This window comes from Thalassophryne amazonica, chromosome 5, assembly GCF_902500255.1.
Source record: "Thalassophryne amazonica chromosome 5, fThaAma1.1, whole genome shotgun sequence".
Taxonomy (NCBI): Eukaryota; Metazoa; Chordata; class Actinopteri; order Batrachoidiformes; family Batrachoididae; genus Thalassophryne; species Thalassophryne amazonica.
The window spans coordinates 128,994,042-129,013,033 of NC_047107.1; the positions used below are offsets into that span (position 1 = coordinate 128,994,042).

The 18,992-nt window shown below is 45.3% G+C and overlaps 1 protein-coding gene across 1 annotated transcript; it reads left to right on the plus strand.

The window, feature by feature from the left end:
* Positions 1 to 10,384: 10,384 nt before the first annotated feature.
* On the plus strand, positions 10,385 to 18,508 carry rsph14 (radial spoke head 14 homolog). The gene is made up of 6 exons (XM_034171359.1): positions 10,385 to 10,626; positions 10,967 to 11,069; positions 14,852 to 14,970; positions 15,243 to 15,471; positions 17,529 to 17,665; positions 18,218 to 18,508. Exons 1-6 carry the CDS (start codon positions 10,458 to 10,460, stop codon positions 18,484 to 18,486), a joined length of 1,026 nt encoding a protein of 341 aa, XP_034027250.1. The 5' UTR covers positions 10,385 to 10,457; the 3' UTR covers positions 18,487 to 18,508.
* The last annotated feature ends 484 nt before the right edge of the window (positions 18,509 to 18,992 follow it).

The window sequence follows — 18,992 nt, forward strand, 5'->3', positions numbered from 1 at the left end:
CAGTAATGGTACTTGTAATAAGTGTAGCTTATTCGTAGCTTTGGAGGCCAGGCTGGGCGAATTGGAGACTCGGCTCCGCACCGTGGAAAATTCTACAGCTAGCCAGGCCCCTGTAGTCGGTGCGGACCAAGGTAGCTTAGCCGCCGTTAGTTACCCCCTGGCAGATCCCGAGCAGCCGGGAAAGCAGGCTGACTGGGTGACTGTGAGGAGGAAACGTAGCCCTAAACAGAAGCCCCGTGTACACCGCCAACCCGTTCACATCTCTAACCGTTTTTTCCCACTCGACGACACACCCGCCGAGGATCAAACTCTGGTTATTGGCGACTCTGTTTTGAGAAATGTGAAGTTAGCGACACCAGAAACCATAGTCAATTGTCTTCCGGGGGCCAGAGCAGGCGACATTGAAGGAAATTTGAAACTGCTGGCTAAGGCTAAGCATAAATTTGGTAAGATTGTAATTCACGTCGGCAGTAATGACACCCGGTTACGCCAATCGGAGGTCACTAAAATTAACATTAAATCGGTGTGTAACTTTGCAAAAACAATGTCGGACTCTGTAGTTTTCTCTGGGCCCCTCCCCAATCAGACCGGGAGTGACATGTTTAGCCGCATGTTCTCCTTGAATTGCTGGTTGTCTGAGTGGTGTCCAAAAAATGAGGTGGGCTTCATAGATAATTGGCAAAGCTTCTGGGGAAAACCTGGTCTTGTTAGGAGAGACGGCATCCATCCCACTTTGGATGGAGCAGCTCTCATTTCTAGAAATCTGGCCAATTTTCTTAAATCCTCCAAACCGTGACTATCCAGGGTTGGGACCAGGAAGCAGAGTTGTAGTCTTACACACCTCTCTGCAGCTTCTCTCCCCCTGCCATCCCCTCATTACCCCATCCCCGTAGAGACGGTGCCTGCTCCCAGACTACCAATAACCAGCAAAAATCTATTTAAGCATAAAAATTCAAAAAGAAAAAATAATATAGCACCTTCAACTGCACCACAGACTAAAACAGTTAAATGTGGTCTATTAAACATTAGGTCTCTCTCTTCTAAGTCCCTGTTGGTAAATGATATAATAATTGATCAACATATTGATTTATTCTGCCTAACAGAAACCTGGTTACAGCAGGATGAATATGTTAGTTTAAATGAGTCAACACCCCCGAGTCACACTAACTGTCAGAATGCTCGTAGCACGGGCCGGGGTGGAGGATTAGCAGCAATCTTCCATTCCAGCTTATTAATTAATCCAAAACCCAGACAGAGCTTTAATTCATTTGAAAGCTTGTCTCTTAGTCTTGTCCATCCAAATTGGAAGTCCCAAAAACCAGTTTTATTTGTTATTATCTATCGTCCACCTGGTCGTTACTGTGAGTTTCTCTGTGAATTTTCAGACCTTTTGTCTGACTTAGTGCTTAGCTCAGATAAGATAATTATAGTGGGCGATTTTAACATCCACACAGATGCTGAGAATGACAGCCTCAACACTGCATTTAATCTATTATTAGACTCTATTGGCTTTGCTCAAAAAGTAAATGAGTCCACCCACCACTCAATCATATCTTAGATCTTGTTCTGACTTATGGTATGGAAATAGAAGACTTAACAGTATTCCCTGAAAACTCCCTTCTGTCTGATCATTTCTTAATAACATTTACATTTACTCTGATGGACTACCCAGCAGTGGGGAATAAGTTTCATTACACTAGAAGTCTTTCAGAAAGCGCTGTAACTAGGTTTAAGGATATGATTCCTTCTTTATGTTCTCTAATGCCATATACCAACACAGTGCAGAGTAGCTACCTAAACTCTGTAAGAGAGATAGAGTATCTCGTCAATAGTTTTACATCCTCATTGAAGACAACTTTGGATGCTGTAGCTCCTCTGAAAAAGAGAGCTTTAAATCAGAAGTGTCTGACTCCGTGGTATAACTCACAAACTCGTAGCTTAAAGCAGATAACCCGTAAGTTGGAGAGGAAATGGCGTCTCACTAATTTAGAAGATCTTCACTTAGCCTGGAAAAAGAGTCTGTTGCTCTATAAAAAAGCCCTCCGTAAAGCTAGGACATCTTTCTACTCATCACTAATTGAAGAAAATAAGAACAACCCCAGGTTTCTTTTCAGCACTGTAGCCAGGCTGACAAAGAGTCAGAGCTCTATTGAGCTGAGTATTCCATTAACTTTAACTAGTAATGACTTCATGACTTTCTTTGCTAACAAAATTTTAACTATTAGAGAAAAAATTACTCATAACCATCCCACAGACGTATCGTTATCTTTGGCTGCTTTCAGTGATGCCGGTATTTGGTTAGACTCTTTCTCTCCGATTGTTCTGTCTGAGTTATTCTCATTAGTTACTTCATCCAAACCATCAACATGTTTATTAGACCCCATTCCTACCAGGCTGCTCAAGGAAGCCCTACCATTATTTAATGCTTCGATCTTAAATATGATCAATCTATCTTTGTTAGTTGGCTATGTACCACAGGCTTTTAAGGTGGCAGTAATTAAACCATTACTTAAAAAGCCATCACTTGACCCAGCTATCTTAGCTAATTATAGGCCAATCTCCAACCTTCCTTTTCTCTCAAAAATTCTTGAAAGGGTAGTTGTAAAACAGCTAACTGATCATCTGCAGAGGAATGGTCTATTTGAAGAGTTTCAGTCAGGTTTTAGAATTCATCATAGTACAGAAACAGCATTAGTGAAGGTTACAAATGATCTTCTTATGGCCTCGGACAGTGGACTCATCTCTGTGCTTGTTCTGTTAGACCTCAGTGCTGCTTTTGATACTGTTGACCATAAAATTTTATTACAGAGATTAGAGCATGTCATAGGTATTAAAGGCACTGCGCTGCGGTGGTTTGAATCGTATTTGTCTAATAGATTACAATTTGTTCATGTAAATGGGGAATCTTCTTCACAGACTAAAGTTAATTATGGAGTTCCACAAGGTTCTGTGCTAGGACCAATTTTATTTACTTTATACATGCTTCCCTTAGGCAGTATTATTAGACGGTATTGCTTAAATTTTCATTGTTACGCAGATGATACCCAGCTTTATCTATCCATGAAGCCAGAGGACACACACCAATTAGCTAAACTGCAGGATTGTCTCTGCATTTAATCATTAGTGATCGATCTCTGCTCCCCTCCACAGCATGTCTTTTTCTTGGTTCTCTCCCTCAGCCCCAACCAGTCCCAGCAGAAGACTGCCCCTCCCTGAGCCTGGTTCTGCTGGAGGTTTCTTCCTGTTAAAAGGGAGTTTTTCCTTCCCACTGTAGCCAAGTGCTTGCTCACAGGGGGTCGTTTTGACCGTTGGGGTTTTACATAATTATTGTATGGCCTTGCCTTACAATATAAAGCGCCTTGGGGCAACTGTTTGTTGTGATTTGGCGCTATATAAAAAAATTGATTGATTGATTGATTGATTGATGAAGACCATGGAGCAGCTCATCCTGTCTCACCTCCGCACCGTGGTGAGCGACATCCTGGACCTGCTGCAGTTCACCTACAGGCCCAACATCAGGGTAGATGACGCTGTCATCTACCTGCTGCAGCGAGTGCTCACCCACCTGGAGACCGGCGGGAGTGCTGTGAGAGTCATGTTCTTTGATTTCTCCAGCGCTTTCAACACCATCAGACCAGCACGGCTGCAGGGGAAGCTGGAGGACGCAGGTGTGGATGGACACCTCGCCGCCTAGACCATCGACTACCTCACTGACCGCCCGCAGTACATGCGGCTGCGCGGCTGTCAGTCTGAGGTGGTAAGGTGCAGCACCGGGGCCCCCCAGGGCACCGTCCTCTTGCCTTTCCTCTTCACCCTTTATACCTCGGACTTCACCTACAACATGGACAGCTGCCACCTCCAGACGTTCTCTGATGACTCCGCCATTGTGGGTCGTGTGTCTGAGGGGAACGAGCTGGAGTACCAGTCGGTCGTCACAGACTTTGTGGACTGGTGTGAGCACAACCACTTGTGTCTCAACACCAGTAAGATGAAGGGGATGTTGTGAAAGTGTAGTGACACGGACCCACAACAGGGGGCGCAAATGAACGGTCAATAGATGAGCCAAAAAGTAACAATTTAATGTTGTGAAGGTGCACAACGAATATACAGACAATCTCAGAATTTGATAACAGTCAATCCACAAAGGTGACATGTGGGCAGGCTCGAGGATAGAAAACGTCTGTCCAGAGAAGAGCCGGAACCACACGATTTCCGCCGCCACCGAACCTGGTGAATACCGGAGCTGCCAAGTCCCAAATTCCCAGTTGATCACCGTCCCCGACTGTCGGATCTGGTACTGCTGGCGAAGAGCAAAAACAGTCAAGCGTGGGTGTGTGTACACCCCGTAACAACAACGGTGGGAATGCCACCTCCACCTCTAATACACACTCGTGCAGCGTGTGTGTAACCACTTATCTGACGGGACGTAGGACGAAACAGTCGCGACCCACGCCGGTCCTCTGGTAAGACAGCTGCAACACAATTAATCAATACAGGCAGAGAAAGTTACCTCCATAGAAGTACGATATCTCGGGGATGAGGTGGAGATGACGTCTGGGTTTTATGGAGTGAGATGATGAAGAATGAGTGACAGCTGTCAGGAAATAATGAGTGACAGCTGTCACTCCCGGCTGTGTCCGTGGCGGCAGCGCCCTCTCGTGCCTGAAGCCTGCACTTCAGGCAGGGTGTCCCTCTGGTGGTGGGCCAGCAGTACCTCCTCTTCTGGCGGCCCACACAACAGGGGATGGTGATCGACTTCAGGAGGAAACCACCACCTCACCCACCGGTGAACATTGGTTGTTCTCATCCTGTAAACATGGTAAGTGGAGTTGATTCCAAAAAGCTCTATTCTGGTCTCACCTACCACATGACCTTCTCCCATGCCTCCTCTGGATCATCCAGATGGTCACTGGTGAACTTCAAATGGGCCTGGACATGTGCTGGCTTGAGCAGGGGGACCCTGCTGCCCTGCAGGATTTTAAACCATGACAGCATCATGTGTTACTAATGTAATCTTTGTGACTGTGGTCCCAGCTCTCTTTAGGTCATTGACCAGGTCCTCCTGTGTAGTTCTGAGCTTTCTCAGAATCATCCTTACCCCGCAAAGTGAGATCTTGCATGGAATCCCAGACCGATGGAGACTGACAGTCATCTTGTGTATTTATTAAGAGCTGACATAACTTGTGAATTTCTCCACTGTGAGATCAGTAAAGTCTTATATATATATATCTATATATAGATATATAGATATATTGATATATCAACAGTCACTCTCATTTCATCACTCATCTTCAACCACTTATCCAGGATCAGGTTGTGGGGGCAACAACTCCAGCAGGGGACCCCAGACTTCCCTTTCCCGGGCTACATTAAACACCTCTGACTGGGGGATCCTAAGGTGTTCCCAGGCCAGTGTGGAGATATAATCTCTCCACCTAGTCCTGGGTCTTCTCCAGGGTCTCATCCCAGATGGACGTGCCTGCAACACCTCCCTAGGGAGGTGCCCAGGAGGCATCCTTACCAGATGCCCGAACCATCTCAGCTGACTTTTCTCAGTGTGAAGGAGCAGCTGCTCTACTCCGAGCTCCTCACAGATGACTGAGCTTCTCACTTTATCTCTAAGGGAGACACCAGCCACCCTCCTGAGGAAGCCCACTTCATCTGCTTATACCCGCGATCTAGTTCTTTTGGTCATGACCCAACCCTCATGACCACAGGTGAGAGTAGGAATGATTGACCAGTAGATCAAGAGCTTTATCTTTTGGCTCAGCTCCATTTTTGTCACAACGGTACAGTAGAGTGAATGTAACACCGCCCCTGCTGCGCTGATTCTCCAGCCAATCTCACACTCCATTGTCCCCTCACTCGTGAACAAGACCCCGAAGTACTTGAACTCCTTCACTTCGGGCAAAAACCGCACACTTTAACTCGCATACAGTGCACACTGGCCCGTTCAGATTCTAATTAAAGTGCACCCTTACCAGCCGCTGCTACATAGTAAGTAAAGTGTGATGGTGCTACCTGACCTGAGTACCATGTGAACTATGAAAATAAGGGCTCCAGTGTGCGGGTCGTGATCTAATATATAAGGCTGAAAGTGTGTTTGTATGTGTGTTTACGCATGTGCGCTTTCAACCTAAGGGCCCCAGTGACCTCCCCCTTGGTGCCCCCAGTCACCATACCAAGTTTGGTGTCAACTGCTTAATTACTGTGGCTGTGCATAGCGAACAGGCAGACCGTGTGTGTGTGTGTTTGCGCACGTGCGCAAGGGCCTCAGTGACTTTCCCCTTGGTCACCATACCAAGTTTGGTGTTGATTGCTTAATTACTGTGGCAGTTCACCCCGAACACAAACCATGCCACATACATACATACATACATAAAGTAACTCCTTTTTATTTTTTTCAAAAACTATATGGATTTGAATCACATGCGATTACATCAGCCAACCTTGAACCCTCGTGCGCATGCGTGAGTTTTTCACCGCCTGTCGGTTGCGTCATTCGCTTGTGGGCAGGCTTTGAGTGAGGAGTGGTCCAGCCCTCTCGTCTTTTTTCTCATTGTTTCATTGCAGCGCGGCGCCACAGCAAAACACTTCCGTGTTGATAACCATTCCTAAGATTTAGGCGGATTTCAATGGCTTTTAGTCGAGTGAGTATCCGAGAAATTGTTTAACAGCTGGGCATGTTCCAACTTGTTCTGTAAGGCTTCCAACGGAGGTGTTTTGCTGTGGCGCCGGGCCATGAGCGGCTGCGTGCAGACGTGCGAATCCGTCCGCACGTCTTTCATTACAAAATCTCCTTTAACAGTGGAATGTCCAGATAAACTGCTGATCCTGACCTCTTCTGAAACTTCTCTGTTCTTTCACAACGTCCTGGGTCAACAGAGGCTTAAATTTGGAAGTTTTCAGCTTGAAACAGGCTGGCGATGGCGGCTCGGAGTGCGGTGCGCCCTGCGGCTCCGTGGGGAGTCCTTAAAGCGACAGTAACACTCCATAATCTCTCATCAGCCGTTAAAATTTTCACCGAAAAACGTCTGAATTTCTCGAATGGTGTCCACTTTGATGTGCCTCACAGTTTCTGAAAAAATTTTGATAAAGCAAAGCGCCAGTCTCTGAGCCATTCCTGAACAATGAAAAAAAAGACGAGGGGGCTGGACCACTCCTCAGTCAAAGCCTGCCCACAGGCGAATGACGCAACCAACAGGCATGAAAAAACTCACGCATACGCATGATATATATATATATATATATATATATATATATATATATATATATATATATATATATATATATATATACAAGCTGAGTTACCCGGGTCTGCCAATCCGGATCTGGATCACCTCCAAAATTCAGTGGAGCCTTCCCTGCCCTAATATCTATCTGTTGTGTAAACATGGTGAGATTCTGTGAAGTAGTTTTGACGTAATCCTTCAAAGAGTATATAAAGTGAATCTTGATCCAGAATCCAGAATTGAATCACCTCCAATATTTATTGGAGTCTTCCATGGCCTAATATCTGTATGTGGTGAAAAGTCCACCATTCGGATGATTCAGACGGCTTTCGGTGGCTTTTCAGTCGTGAGACTATCTGAGAAATTGTGGAAGAGCTGAGCATGTCACAGCATGTCCTGTGGGGCTTCAACACGGAGGCGCTGTTGCTGCGCCATCAGCTTCGTGCCGATGAATTTCGTCGCCACTCTTTTCATGGCAAAATCTTCTGTCACAGTGGAATGTGCCGAAAAAGTGCTGATGTCCACCTCTTCTGCAATTTCTCAGATAATCACACGACGGTCCCACATCACCACAGCGTTCACTTTGGAAATGATCTGGTCATTTCAGCATGTTGATGGCCGACCGGAGCGTGGCACGCTCTCCACCGTTGTGCGGCCGTCTTTAAAACCGGTTGTACCGCTCCTTAATCTGTGTGATGCCCAGAGGATCGTCACTGAAAGCCGTCTGAATAATCCGAATGGTTTCCACCTGGCTGTTGCCCAGTTTCTGGCAAAATTTGATGCGGTCGTGCTGCTCCAGTCGTTCCACCATTTTTCTTGCAAAGAAAAAACGACGAGAGACGACACTCATCCTCACACAAAGGCTGCTTACAAGCAAATGACGCAACCGACAGATGTGAAAAAATCCATGCAAGCACACATGATTCAAATCCATCAGGTTTTTAAAAAATTAAAAAAAGGTCAGATACTTTTCTAACAGACCTCATATATATATATATATATATATATATATATATATATATATATAATGGGAAAAACCATGTTTATTGTCAAATATATGTAGTGGAATGGGGCTGTACAAAGGCATGTAGATATACAGAACCTTTCAGTCTGTACTTTGTGGGAGTGGGTGGGGGGGGGAATATGGTAAATGGGGTCTCTGGCATTGTTTATACGTTTAGCTGTGGACCAAAATAAGCTGTTTTCGTGTCTTGAGGTTTTAGTCCTAATGGACCTCAGAGGGGAGGATGATAAAAAGTTTGTGTCCTGGGTGAGAAGGATCGGCCACTATCTTCCTTGCTCGCCTCAGGGTCCTGGAGGTGTACAGGTCCTGTTGGGATGGCAGACTGCAGTCAATCACCTTCTCTGCTGCGTGAATGATATGCTGCAGTCTGCTCCTGTCCTTAACAGTGGCAGCAGCATATCAGACGGTGATGGAGGAGGAGATGATGGACTTGATGGCAGTGTAGAAGTTCACATCACTGTTTTTGGCAGGCTGAACTTCCTCAGCTGCCACAGAAAGAACATCTTCTGTTGTAACCTGTGACATCATGTGCAAAGCAGCTGCTTCTGTTTCCAGATTACATCTTAGTATGGTTTCCTTTCGCTGCCTTTTCAGTACTTTTCTAATGCTTCATTTCAAAATAAATTGACTATAAAACCTTACAGCACTATGAGTAGCAACTTAAAGTTTATGACAATAACAAGAATGTGCACTTATAGAGTTCAAACTGTCATGTCTACCAGCTGACAGCAGCATGTTGGGTTTTGGTGATGCCATTAGCCTGAAGAGATAAACAGGTAGTGGGTGATCCATTAATAATGATGAGAGAGAGTCCTAAAACATAACCTTGTGGAACGCCCTTGATGACCAAGCATCCCAGGAACCAGGACACACTGAATTCCATTTGATAAGTGGGCTCTAAACCATAACATTTACAAAGACCTATTTACTTTATGTTGATTCAAAGACTTAAAAAAATCAATAAACATGGTAACATGGAAGCTTTTATGCGTAAGCTCATTTAACAGCAGCACAAACGCTGATTATTTTATTTTATTTTATTTTTTTTGCTAAAATGCAGTTTACAGTCGGGTCTGGAATTGTGTACAACAGCAGACACACACACATGCACACGCTGAAGCAACAACACATCTGAAAGAGCACTGTTAGAGAACGAAGGGCCACTAGAGGGCTCTGTTTTTGTTGAGATTTCTTCTTCCTTTTCTTCAGGTGCATTCAGCCTATCAAAAGCTGGGAGACATCTAGCCCGACAACCGGCCCTGAATTGGGCCAGATACTGACCTCCATTTTGGAGTGGGAATTCCCACTCCTAAACAACCAATAGGAGAGCAGCGCTTGTGCCACATTAAAGTGAGGCTGACATCAGTGTCTTGGCTGCCAACCAATTACAGGCTAGGAGAGAGAGGCATCTGGCCCGCCGGTGTCGCAAACCGAACGGTCCGCCCCTAAAAATCGGTCCGCCTTTTGCATCTGTGCATGCATCATTTCGGAGCTCTACCGGTCGTCTAAGACAGAGTCTCTTGATTATTAACCATCAGATGGCAAGGCAAAACCTCTTAAATCATTCTAAGCAGAAATGAGGTGGTGAGGTGAAATTCTGTGACACTATGAAATGGCTGATGTGCAGTGAACGCATCAGCTAGCAGCTTGTTTAGCTGTGGCGCTTTGATCGCTTCCTCCTTCTTTTATGATGAAATAATGCTGAATTTATGTGGAAATGATTGTTGTGCAAAAGCTTCAGATATCTGTCACTGAGACAGATGATGACTGGAGGCAGTTTGAAGCAGAAGCAAGGTTTTACTCCATGAACCACAGCTAATGACGCATGCGCAGATGCAAAAAGTGGACTGATCTTTAGGGGGGACCGTTGGCGGTTGTCGGGCTAGGAGACATCAGACTTGGCCAATCAGCTGTGGCTGAAGCACGTACACGTGGGAAACATGGAGAGGTGACCTGAAACATCCAGTCAGAGAGGAAGGAAGCACCTGAAGCTCCCTAAAGACTTGGACCTTCATTCTCCTGAAAAGCTACCAGAATCACCAAAGGCGGAGGAACCAGCGCCATCAATCACAAAACTTTTAAAACACAATTCTTTTTAGTTTGAAAAGGTGATGGAAGCTTAGACTTTCCCACGTACCCTGAACGCATCGCGGCTGGGAACGGTTGCTAGGCGACGTGTACACAGACCGCGGCGGACCCGGATGGCGGCTCTCGGCGCTGACTGTGGCCGGGCCGCGGTGGCTTTCGGCCGACGGGCTGTGCCTCAGCTGTTCGGGGAGCTCCGGGAGGCCGAACGGAGGCTGCCGGTCCTCAACTCCCTCTGCGACCTGATGCACGACCCGGACCGGATCTGCCAGGCCGTCCGCGGAGGTACGAGACCGGACACGTTACACTCAACTGTCGTCAAAATTTACTCATTTATTGATTTCTATCGTCAGTCAAGGCAACAGATTTGTTTTGTTTGATTTATTTACTAAAAATTAGTTGGTCAACAGAAATGTTTTTTCCCCCCACAGACTCTATACTTTGTTTTCTTTATTTATTCATTTATCAGCAAACATAATTTATTTTCCCCACAAACTGCACATTGTTGTATTTGTTTGTTTTTAAATCAAAGGCCAACAGAAATCATTTTTCCCACAAACTGCTCTTTGTTGTATTTTTTATTTTATTTTTGGTTTTTTGGGGGGGGGGGGGGGGGGGGCTGCAGGTTTTGTGGGTCACCTGAAGGATCTGATGAAGGATGAAAATCCATCAGTCAGAACACAAACCTGTGAATTACTTCACCTGATCACCGCTCACAGCATCGGCAGGTCTGTGTACACACACATCAAACACTCTATCAACTCATCAATAATCCATCAATCGGGTGACAATATACAAATAATTAATGTTTGTGAGTTCAGTGTAACAAATATTTACATAGGTGAAAGCTGGAACATACCATTTAACAAGGGGAAGCCGAGGACCAAGTGGTGCATTCGCAGAGTTACGTCACGTAAAATCTCAAACATTAAGTCAAAGATCAACTACGCTACTGCCCCAGAGGAGTTCGCGACCAAGGCGCCTGCTCTCCGACAGCGGCAGTTAAACTGCGTCCTGAGTGAGTCAATGGGCCCTCTGCTGGGTTACATCAGCCAGCGTTGGAGACAGGAAATCTGGACACCTGGAGCGAGTCTCTGCTGACGTGTCACATAGTGAATCTGCCTCATCAGTCGCTTCATGTCATCATGTGAACGAGTCCTATGAATGAGTTTGTGTTCCAATGAGCTGCTGGAATATAGTGTCTGATAACTTAAGTGATGGGCACAGCTAACCAAAAAGTTAGCTTTGATAACAGATAATCAGCTAACTGAAAAGTTATCTTTTATAAAGCTAAACCGATAAACCACCCAAAAAATTATCAGAAACTACAGCTAACTGATAACTTTCAGTATTGCGTCCTGCACACTTACAACTAACAAGCTGAATCACTTCTGGTAACGTCAAAGACAACCACAGACCCAAACAATGAGTCAGCACTTCTTTGACCGCCATGCCCCCTCCTGGAAGCTCCTGTTTACTACATAGTTTGTAACAGTGAAGCAACTGAGAGGAGCAACAAAGCTCAACTCTCAATTCAACAGTAGTGTCACCGTGAGGCGGAGGTCTTGGAAAATAAAGCAGTGCTGACATGGTTTTGAAGTGTAAATCTTGCCTTCTTGCTCTCGGTCGGGACGGTCGCATTTTTCTCTCCTCCTCCCTCCCCAACTTTCCTGCTACTGTAGCGTGTTTGTCTGTGAGGCTGCCAGCCCTGCTCCTCTGGAAACGGCAAAATGGATCTAATCAAGTGGTCTCTGAACGCAATTGACACTATTTTTTCTACAAGACACTCGGGAGCGGAGTACTCGGCCTGTCCTGCCTGGTCACATGTGGCGGGTTACGTGATGGACAGCTGGCGGAGGTAGCAAGTCATGTGCCTGTACACGTTGTCTGTGGAGGATGTTGAAGACATTTACTTATTTGGAGCTGTGGTGACCGGGTTTCTGCTGTGTGGAGAGGCCATAGCACTGGTTTACCAGAAAATTAAGAAGGTGGAGGTGGCATTAATTGGCCCGTCCAGGCTGCCCCACATGATCGATTCGATTGGAAGGGCAGTGTCAGCTCAGTCGGCGGGTGTTAACAGCACGTTGGAATCCATCTCGGGGAGAATGGCTGCACTGGAAAACCACTTTGATCGTCAGTAATGACCACATCTCTTCTCCTCTATTCAGATGTATTTGGGAGCCACTCTGAAGTTTCAGACAGTGGAATCTTTCAGGCATCTGTTAATCTGGATATCTATTTGGTTTCCAAACACCAGCTGCCCTTCAGTGCTGCTGAGATAAAATCCTCCTCCCTGAGGAACACTCCTGATGCCTCGCTCCTCGTCTTACCCCGCCTCTCTTGTCTTCCCCCTCCCAGTCCTGTGATGTTGACCGTGGGACCTTGGACTCTGGTGGACTGATTCAGGACTGGGACCCCCCCCAAGGGCGGCCTCCGGGCTGTCTGTCTGAACACTGGACACATTCAAGTCTTGGCTGTCGTCTGTTGTGATTGTTTACTGTTTTTCTGTGACTGTTTTCTGTGCTTATGGTTTTTTTTTTGTTGTTTTTTTTTTGCTTCAGTGGTGCTGTGTGTGTTCAACATAGCAGCAATGGAGGTTTTTTCTTCCCAATACTTCCCTTGTGTGTGCTTTTATGTGTGTTTATGTACCAGACCGGCTTATGTGTGTTGTTGTTTGTTAAGTGTGTCATGAAGCCGGTCAAGGTTTGCTCAGCCCTGCTCGTGACTCAGGGCAGGGACATACATCTAGAGCTGGGTCCCCGGGCGCCGTAAAGGCGACCTCTGCTCCTAACTGGCACTTAGGATGGGTTAAATGCAGTAAACACATTTCATTGTGCAGGGAACATGTTCCTATGTGCATATGACAATAAATTCCTTTGAATCCTTGAATCCTTGAAATAAAATTAATACAGATAGAATAACTCCATTAATGTCAGTTCTGTCATTTGTACAAAGTTAAAATATAACATATATCTTTTAATTTTAAATAATGCATGAATTCTGAAGTTTTGTGTCAAACACAGACAGATGCCAAAGGGATTATGGGTAAATGAGCCTCCGCTAACACTAATTGGTTGACTCATTCATTCTATGTAAACACCAACACATTAATGTGAGATGTGTGTGTGTTGGTGTTTACATATAGATGTGCTTTTGTAAAATGCCATTTTTTTTATTTGTAAAAAAAAAAAAAAGCCATTTACTAAGATTTGACAACCATCTATTATAACCGTCTGATAAAATAAATAGAACACTGCCATCTACTGGTGCCCAGATGCTTAGTACTTAGGGCGAATACTGCTATGAACACTACCGGCCAGTAGATGGCAGTAGAGACCCTGAAAACTTCATGGCTCATAGAGATCATTTATTATTCCAAATAAATAATATGTCTGTGTCTGCTACATTTAAGATGCGTGGACTTTAATAAACGTAAACCGAATTTCAGACATCTTGTATATATTCCTCTGGAACAAAGAGGACAGTCAGTGTTTGACAAAAGCAAGACGTTAAAGAACATGAAGCGTTGCAGCTCACAATGATTCCAACTGAAAATAATGAAGAAGCAACCTGAGCTTCTTCTGGCATTTTTACATAAAACAAACACAATAACGTCTATAAAGCCAAAGTATATATTCACGAGAGTTTTAGGCACAATATACAAAGGGGTTAATGCTGTTGTCTGTGTGGAGCCTGATCAGAGCGTCCCAAATGCATTTCTCCTGTCGTGAATGTACTGAGGTTACCCATAATGCACTTTATGGAGACACAATGTCCACACTAAAACCTTCAAAATTAGTGCATTACTTTAAAACTAAAACATATATCTGATATTTTCACTTTATAAAACGTTAATTTAAATAACTTGTCAGAAATTAGTTTGGTTAAAATTTTAACCATAAGTTAAACCTGTATGCCTCTGGATGACTTAGGTGATATTGCCATTTGCCAGCACATCCACATGGGGTCAAAAGAAATAAGCTTTTCTTTTGTGGCCAGTTCTCCTTTGCCTGTAGAGGATAGAGCAGCTTCTCCTGGAACCAGCTCTCCCCTGTTTGTAGAGGATAGAGCTGTACATCTACAACAAAGCATTTAACAGGTAGGCACTCAAATCTTTGATTTCGGACTTCATAAATGTTTATAACTGTTAAGCTTTGTTCATCACACCTGCAGAAATAGGTTAGCGGTCTAAAATTTATTGGAAGATAATTAGTCCGCTGATGGTTTCCAAAGTTACTGAAAAGCTAATCTGATAATGAAAACATTAGCTTTGGTAATTACCGGTCAGCGGATTAGCGGAACTGTGCCCACCACTGGATAACTTATCTCACTGCTGTGACAGCACCTTCTGACTTAGTATCTTGTGATGATGACTCAGTGTCTACCAACTCATCAGCATGACTTATTGTTTCTGCAGTTTAACATCATAACTTTGTTTTCCATTATGATGTTTTTGTCTTGCTGAGGTTTAGTTTCAAGATTCCTACAGACTCATTGTCTCTTCACACAGACAGGCCCTGCTGTCCTCGTCTCTCCTCCATCCTCTGTGCCAGCTGATGGACGACTCTGCGGTCTCCTGCAGGAAGAAAGTCCACCACGTTCTGAACCGCCTCGCTCTGCTCCATTTAGGTACAACTGCGTAAAAATCAGACAGGTCAAGCTGCTCGTTAGACTAAACGAGGCTGATCTGTGGTGGTGCAACAAACTCATCAATGTTTGTTTTCTTTCTACTGCTTTTCTGTTTTTGAAGATGTGGTGAACAAAAACATTTGAGAATGCTCTCCTGAATGAAAGTGTTTGACGTGACCTACGGGTGGCGCTACATGACAAGTCAGGAGGACCACAGACACTAAAAGTGTTCAATCAGAGTGTGAATACTGCCCCCATGTGGTGTTGTCCAGGAGGTGCAGAGGCCCTGATGACACAAGTTCCTAAAATGATGCTGAAGCTGAAAGAGGAGGAGGAGGAGGAGGAGGTACAGGTCCTGCTTCTGTCCACGCTGAGCTGCTGTTCCAGGCTGAACCCTGTGCCGGTCCTGTATGCTGACGGTGTGTCTCTGCTGGGCTCCAGACTCGCTCACCGCTCCCCGGATGTTCGCAGAGAGGCTGCTGCAGCCATGATGGCTCTCAGGTTCCTTAGTATTTCTCTGTTTTTCTTGTTGTTTAATGCTGGCAAATTATACAGTATTTTTTGTCTTTCTGATGCCTGATTCTGTTTTTTCTCTGTTTAAGGTGCAACTCCATCCAGAGATGGGAGTTGTATTTGTGTTGGCGATCCTCCTGTCCTGTGCGCCAATAGCATTTCTTGTATATTCATCCGTGAATTGTTCTGTAATTTACGAGGGCTGTCAATAAAGTAACGGTCCTTTTTATTTTTTTCAAAAACTATATGGATTTCATTCATATGTTTTTACTTCAGACATGCTTGAACCCTCGTGCGCATGCGTGAGTTTTTCCACGCCTGTCGGTGACGTCATTCGCCTGTGAGCACTCCTTGTGGGAGGAGTCGCCCAGCCCCTCGTCGGAATTCCTTTGTCTGAGAAGTTGCTGAGAGACTGGCGCGTTGTTTGATCAAAATTTTTTCTAAACCTGTGAGACACATCGAAGTGGACACGGTTCGAAAAATTAAGCTGGTTTTCAGTGAAAATTTTAACGGCTGATGAGAGATTTTGAGGTGATACTGTCGCTTTAAGGACCTTTCAGGGTGCGAGACGTCGCGCAGCGCTCTCAGGCGGCGTCATCAGCCTGTTCAAGCTGAAAACCTCCACATTTCAGGCTCTATTGATCCAGGACGTCGTGAGAGAACAGAGAAGTTTCAGAAGAAGTCGGTTTCAGCATTTTATCCGGATATTCCACTGTTAAAGGAGATTTTTTTAATGAAAGACGTGCGGACGGATCCGCGTGTCGGGACGCAGCCGACGCGGTGCGGCGGCACAGGAAAAACACCTCCGTGTTGATAACCATTTGTAAAATCCAGGCGGCTTTTGATGGCTTTCAGTGGAGTGAGTATATGAGAAATTGTTTAACAGGCAGGACATGTTCCAACTTGTCCTTAAGGCTTTCAACAGAGGTGTTTTTCCTGTGCCGCCGCACCGCGTCGGCTGCGTCCCGACGCGCGGACCCGTCCGCACGTCTTTCATTAAAAAATCTCCTTTAACAGTGGAATATCCGGATAAAATGCTGAAACCGACTTCTTCTGAAACTTCTCTGTTCTCTCACGACGTCCTGGATCAATAGAGCCTGAAATGTGGAGGTTTTCAGCTTGAACAGGCTGATGACGGCGCCTGAGAGCGCTGAGCGACGTCTCGCACTGTGGGAAGTCCTTAAAGCGACAGTCTCACCTCAAAATCTCTCATCAGCCGTTAAAATTTTCACTGAAAACCAGCTTAATTTTTCGAACCATGTCCACTTCGATGTGTCTCACAGGTTTAGAAAAAATTTTGATCAAACAACGCGCCAGTCTCTCAGCAACTTCTCAGACAAAGGAATTCCGACGAGGGGCTGGATGACTCCTCCACAAGGAGTGCTCACAGGCGAATGACGTCACCGACAGGCGTGGAAAAACTCACGCATGCGCACGAGGGTTCAAGCATGTCTGACGTAAAAACATATGAATGAAATCCATATAGTTTTTGAAAAAAATAAAAAGGACCTATACTTTATTGACAGCCCTCGTATGTCTGTATCATGGCCCAAGCAGAGGGTCAGCCCTTTGAGTCTGGTCTGCTTGAGGTTTCTTCCTCAGAGGGAGTTTTTCCTTACCACTGTTGCTCTGGGGGTTAAGGTTACACCTTACCTGTGTGAAGCGCTGTGAGGCAACTCTGTTGTGATTTGGCGCTGTATAAATGAAAATAAATTGAAATTGAAAATAGGCATGCGCAGCCGGTGAGGTTTTTAATGTGGTTCAAAAGAGATGCAAAGTTTCTTCAAATATAACACTTTACTTTTACAACTTCCCAGCTAAGTGCTAACTAGCCAAGCTAACTAGCGTGGTCATCACCTAAATATTACTTGGAGGAAGTGCGTTTGTGTTATTTTTGTTGTTGTTGTTTTATAGCCGACTGTAAACAACATTTAGCTGTTTTGGATCCATTTAGCTTTAGCTTTGTCCAATCACAGCTCAGCGGTACCGTGCCTGTATCTCCCATCACCTGTGTTTTGATGTGAGCGCCCTCTGGTGGTTTGCAGTGTGTCTGCAGAGGGGAAGCGGAGGGTTTGCGAGGAGGCGGTGCTTCCTGTCCTTATCCGTCTGCTGAAGGATGAAGATGTTGAGGTTCAGACCAACGCTGCAGGAGTCATCATGAACACTGCCGTCATCACCTCAGGTACAAACTCCTCCTGGTTAGCGGTAATACGCAGCTGTTTCTGCTTTGGATGTGTCTTGGTGGCTTCCCTCATCTCACTGCATCACGGGCATGCAGCCATTTCCATTTGTCCAAATCAGATCTGCTCTGACTGGGACAAATGGAAATGGTGCACTTCTTTGGGTCCCAAGGACCAGGACTGGGAACCACTGAATAAACCCATCATGATCCACATGCATTGATGTAAATGTGCACACGTGCGTCTCTGTGCTGCCGGGCACTGATGCTTTTCTCACCTGTTCAGAGGCTGTTAGCTTGCCCCGTAGCCTTCTGCCATATAGCTGTTTAGCCCGTGACGGTGTTAGCTTCCTAACTCAACACTCAACCAAGCGGACTTTTTGTCCCGAGTGAAAAGTGAAGCTTTAAACATCTTGCAGTGGGACATAAATTGAAATTTGCCTTTAATCTTGGCTCCAGTCTGGATTAAAGTCGTGAGAACATCGTACAGTGCTCTCACTAGTCGTCTGTAAGCGTGCTCAGGTCATAATGCTGAATCACCGGCTCCCCCTGCAGGGAAACAGCAGTGTGTGCAGCTGGGCGTCCTCCCTGTCCTCGTGTCTCTGGTGGCTGAGATGGAGGATGCAGCTGCAGGAAGGAGGAGGAAGGCGCTGGTGCTTTACTCTCTGCAGGCTCTGACCTCGCTGGCTGAGGCGCCGGACGCACGGCGCCCCCTGCTGGCGGAGCTGCCCACTCTGAGAAGGAGGAGTCAGGCACCAGAGGAGGACAAGGAGATCCGCCAGACTACTCTGAATGCCATCCGGGTCATTAGCTGGACTCCCTGAGAAGAGAATGACCTCTGACCTCCAGACCAATGAAACGTTGTTATTATTCAATACAGTTGTGTTCTCCAACTGGAATAAAAGTGCACGTGTTGCATTTAAAGCCTGCTGAGTGAATGAGTGAGTGTGTATGTATGTGTGTGTGTGTGTGTGTGTGTGTGTGGGGGGGGGGGGGGGGTAGTGGTGCGTAATTGACTGAAACAACAACAAAAAAATAGCTTATTTTTGCTTCTAAGCTCCACCTGATCTAAAATGTGAATCTTAACTCTGTTGCTGTTTGTTGAATGTTGGGTGTTTGACTTTTGGGGAAAAATGTAAGATATTAGAGTTAACAAATATCTCTGTCAGCTAAAACAACACGCGCTCCCTGAGGACTGGACGCATCATCTAAAATATTTTACCGTCTTCATGAAATTAATGGAAAAAAGTATTTTCAACGTAAATACAAAAAAGTCTTTTTTAAAAGTCATTTATTTTACAAGTAGCAGATTATTTCCAGAACGATCTGT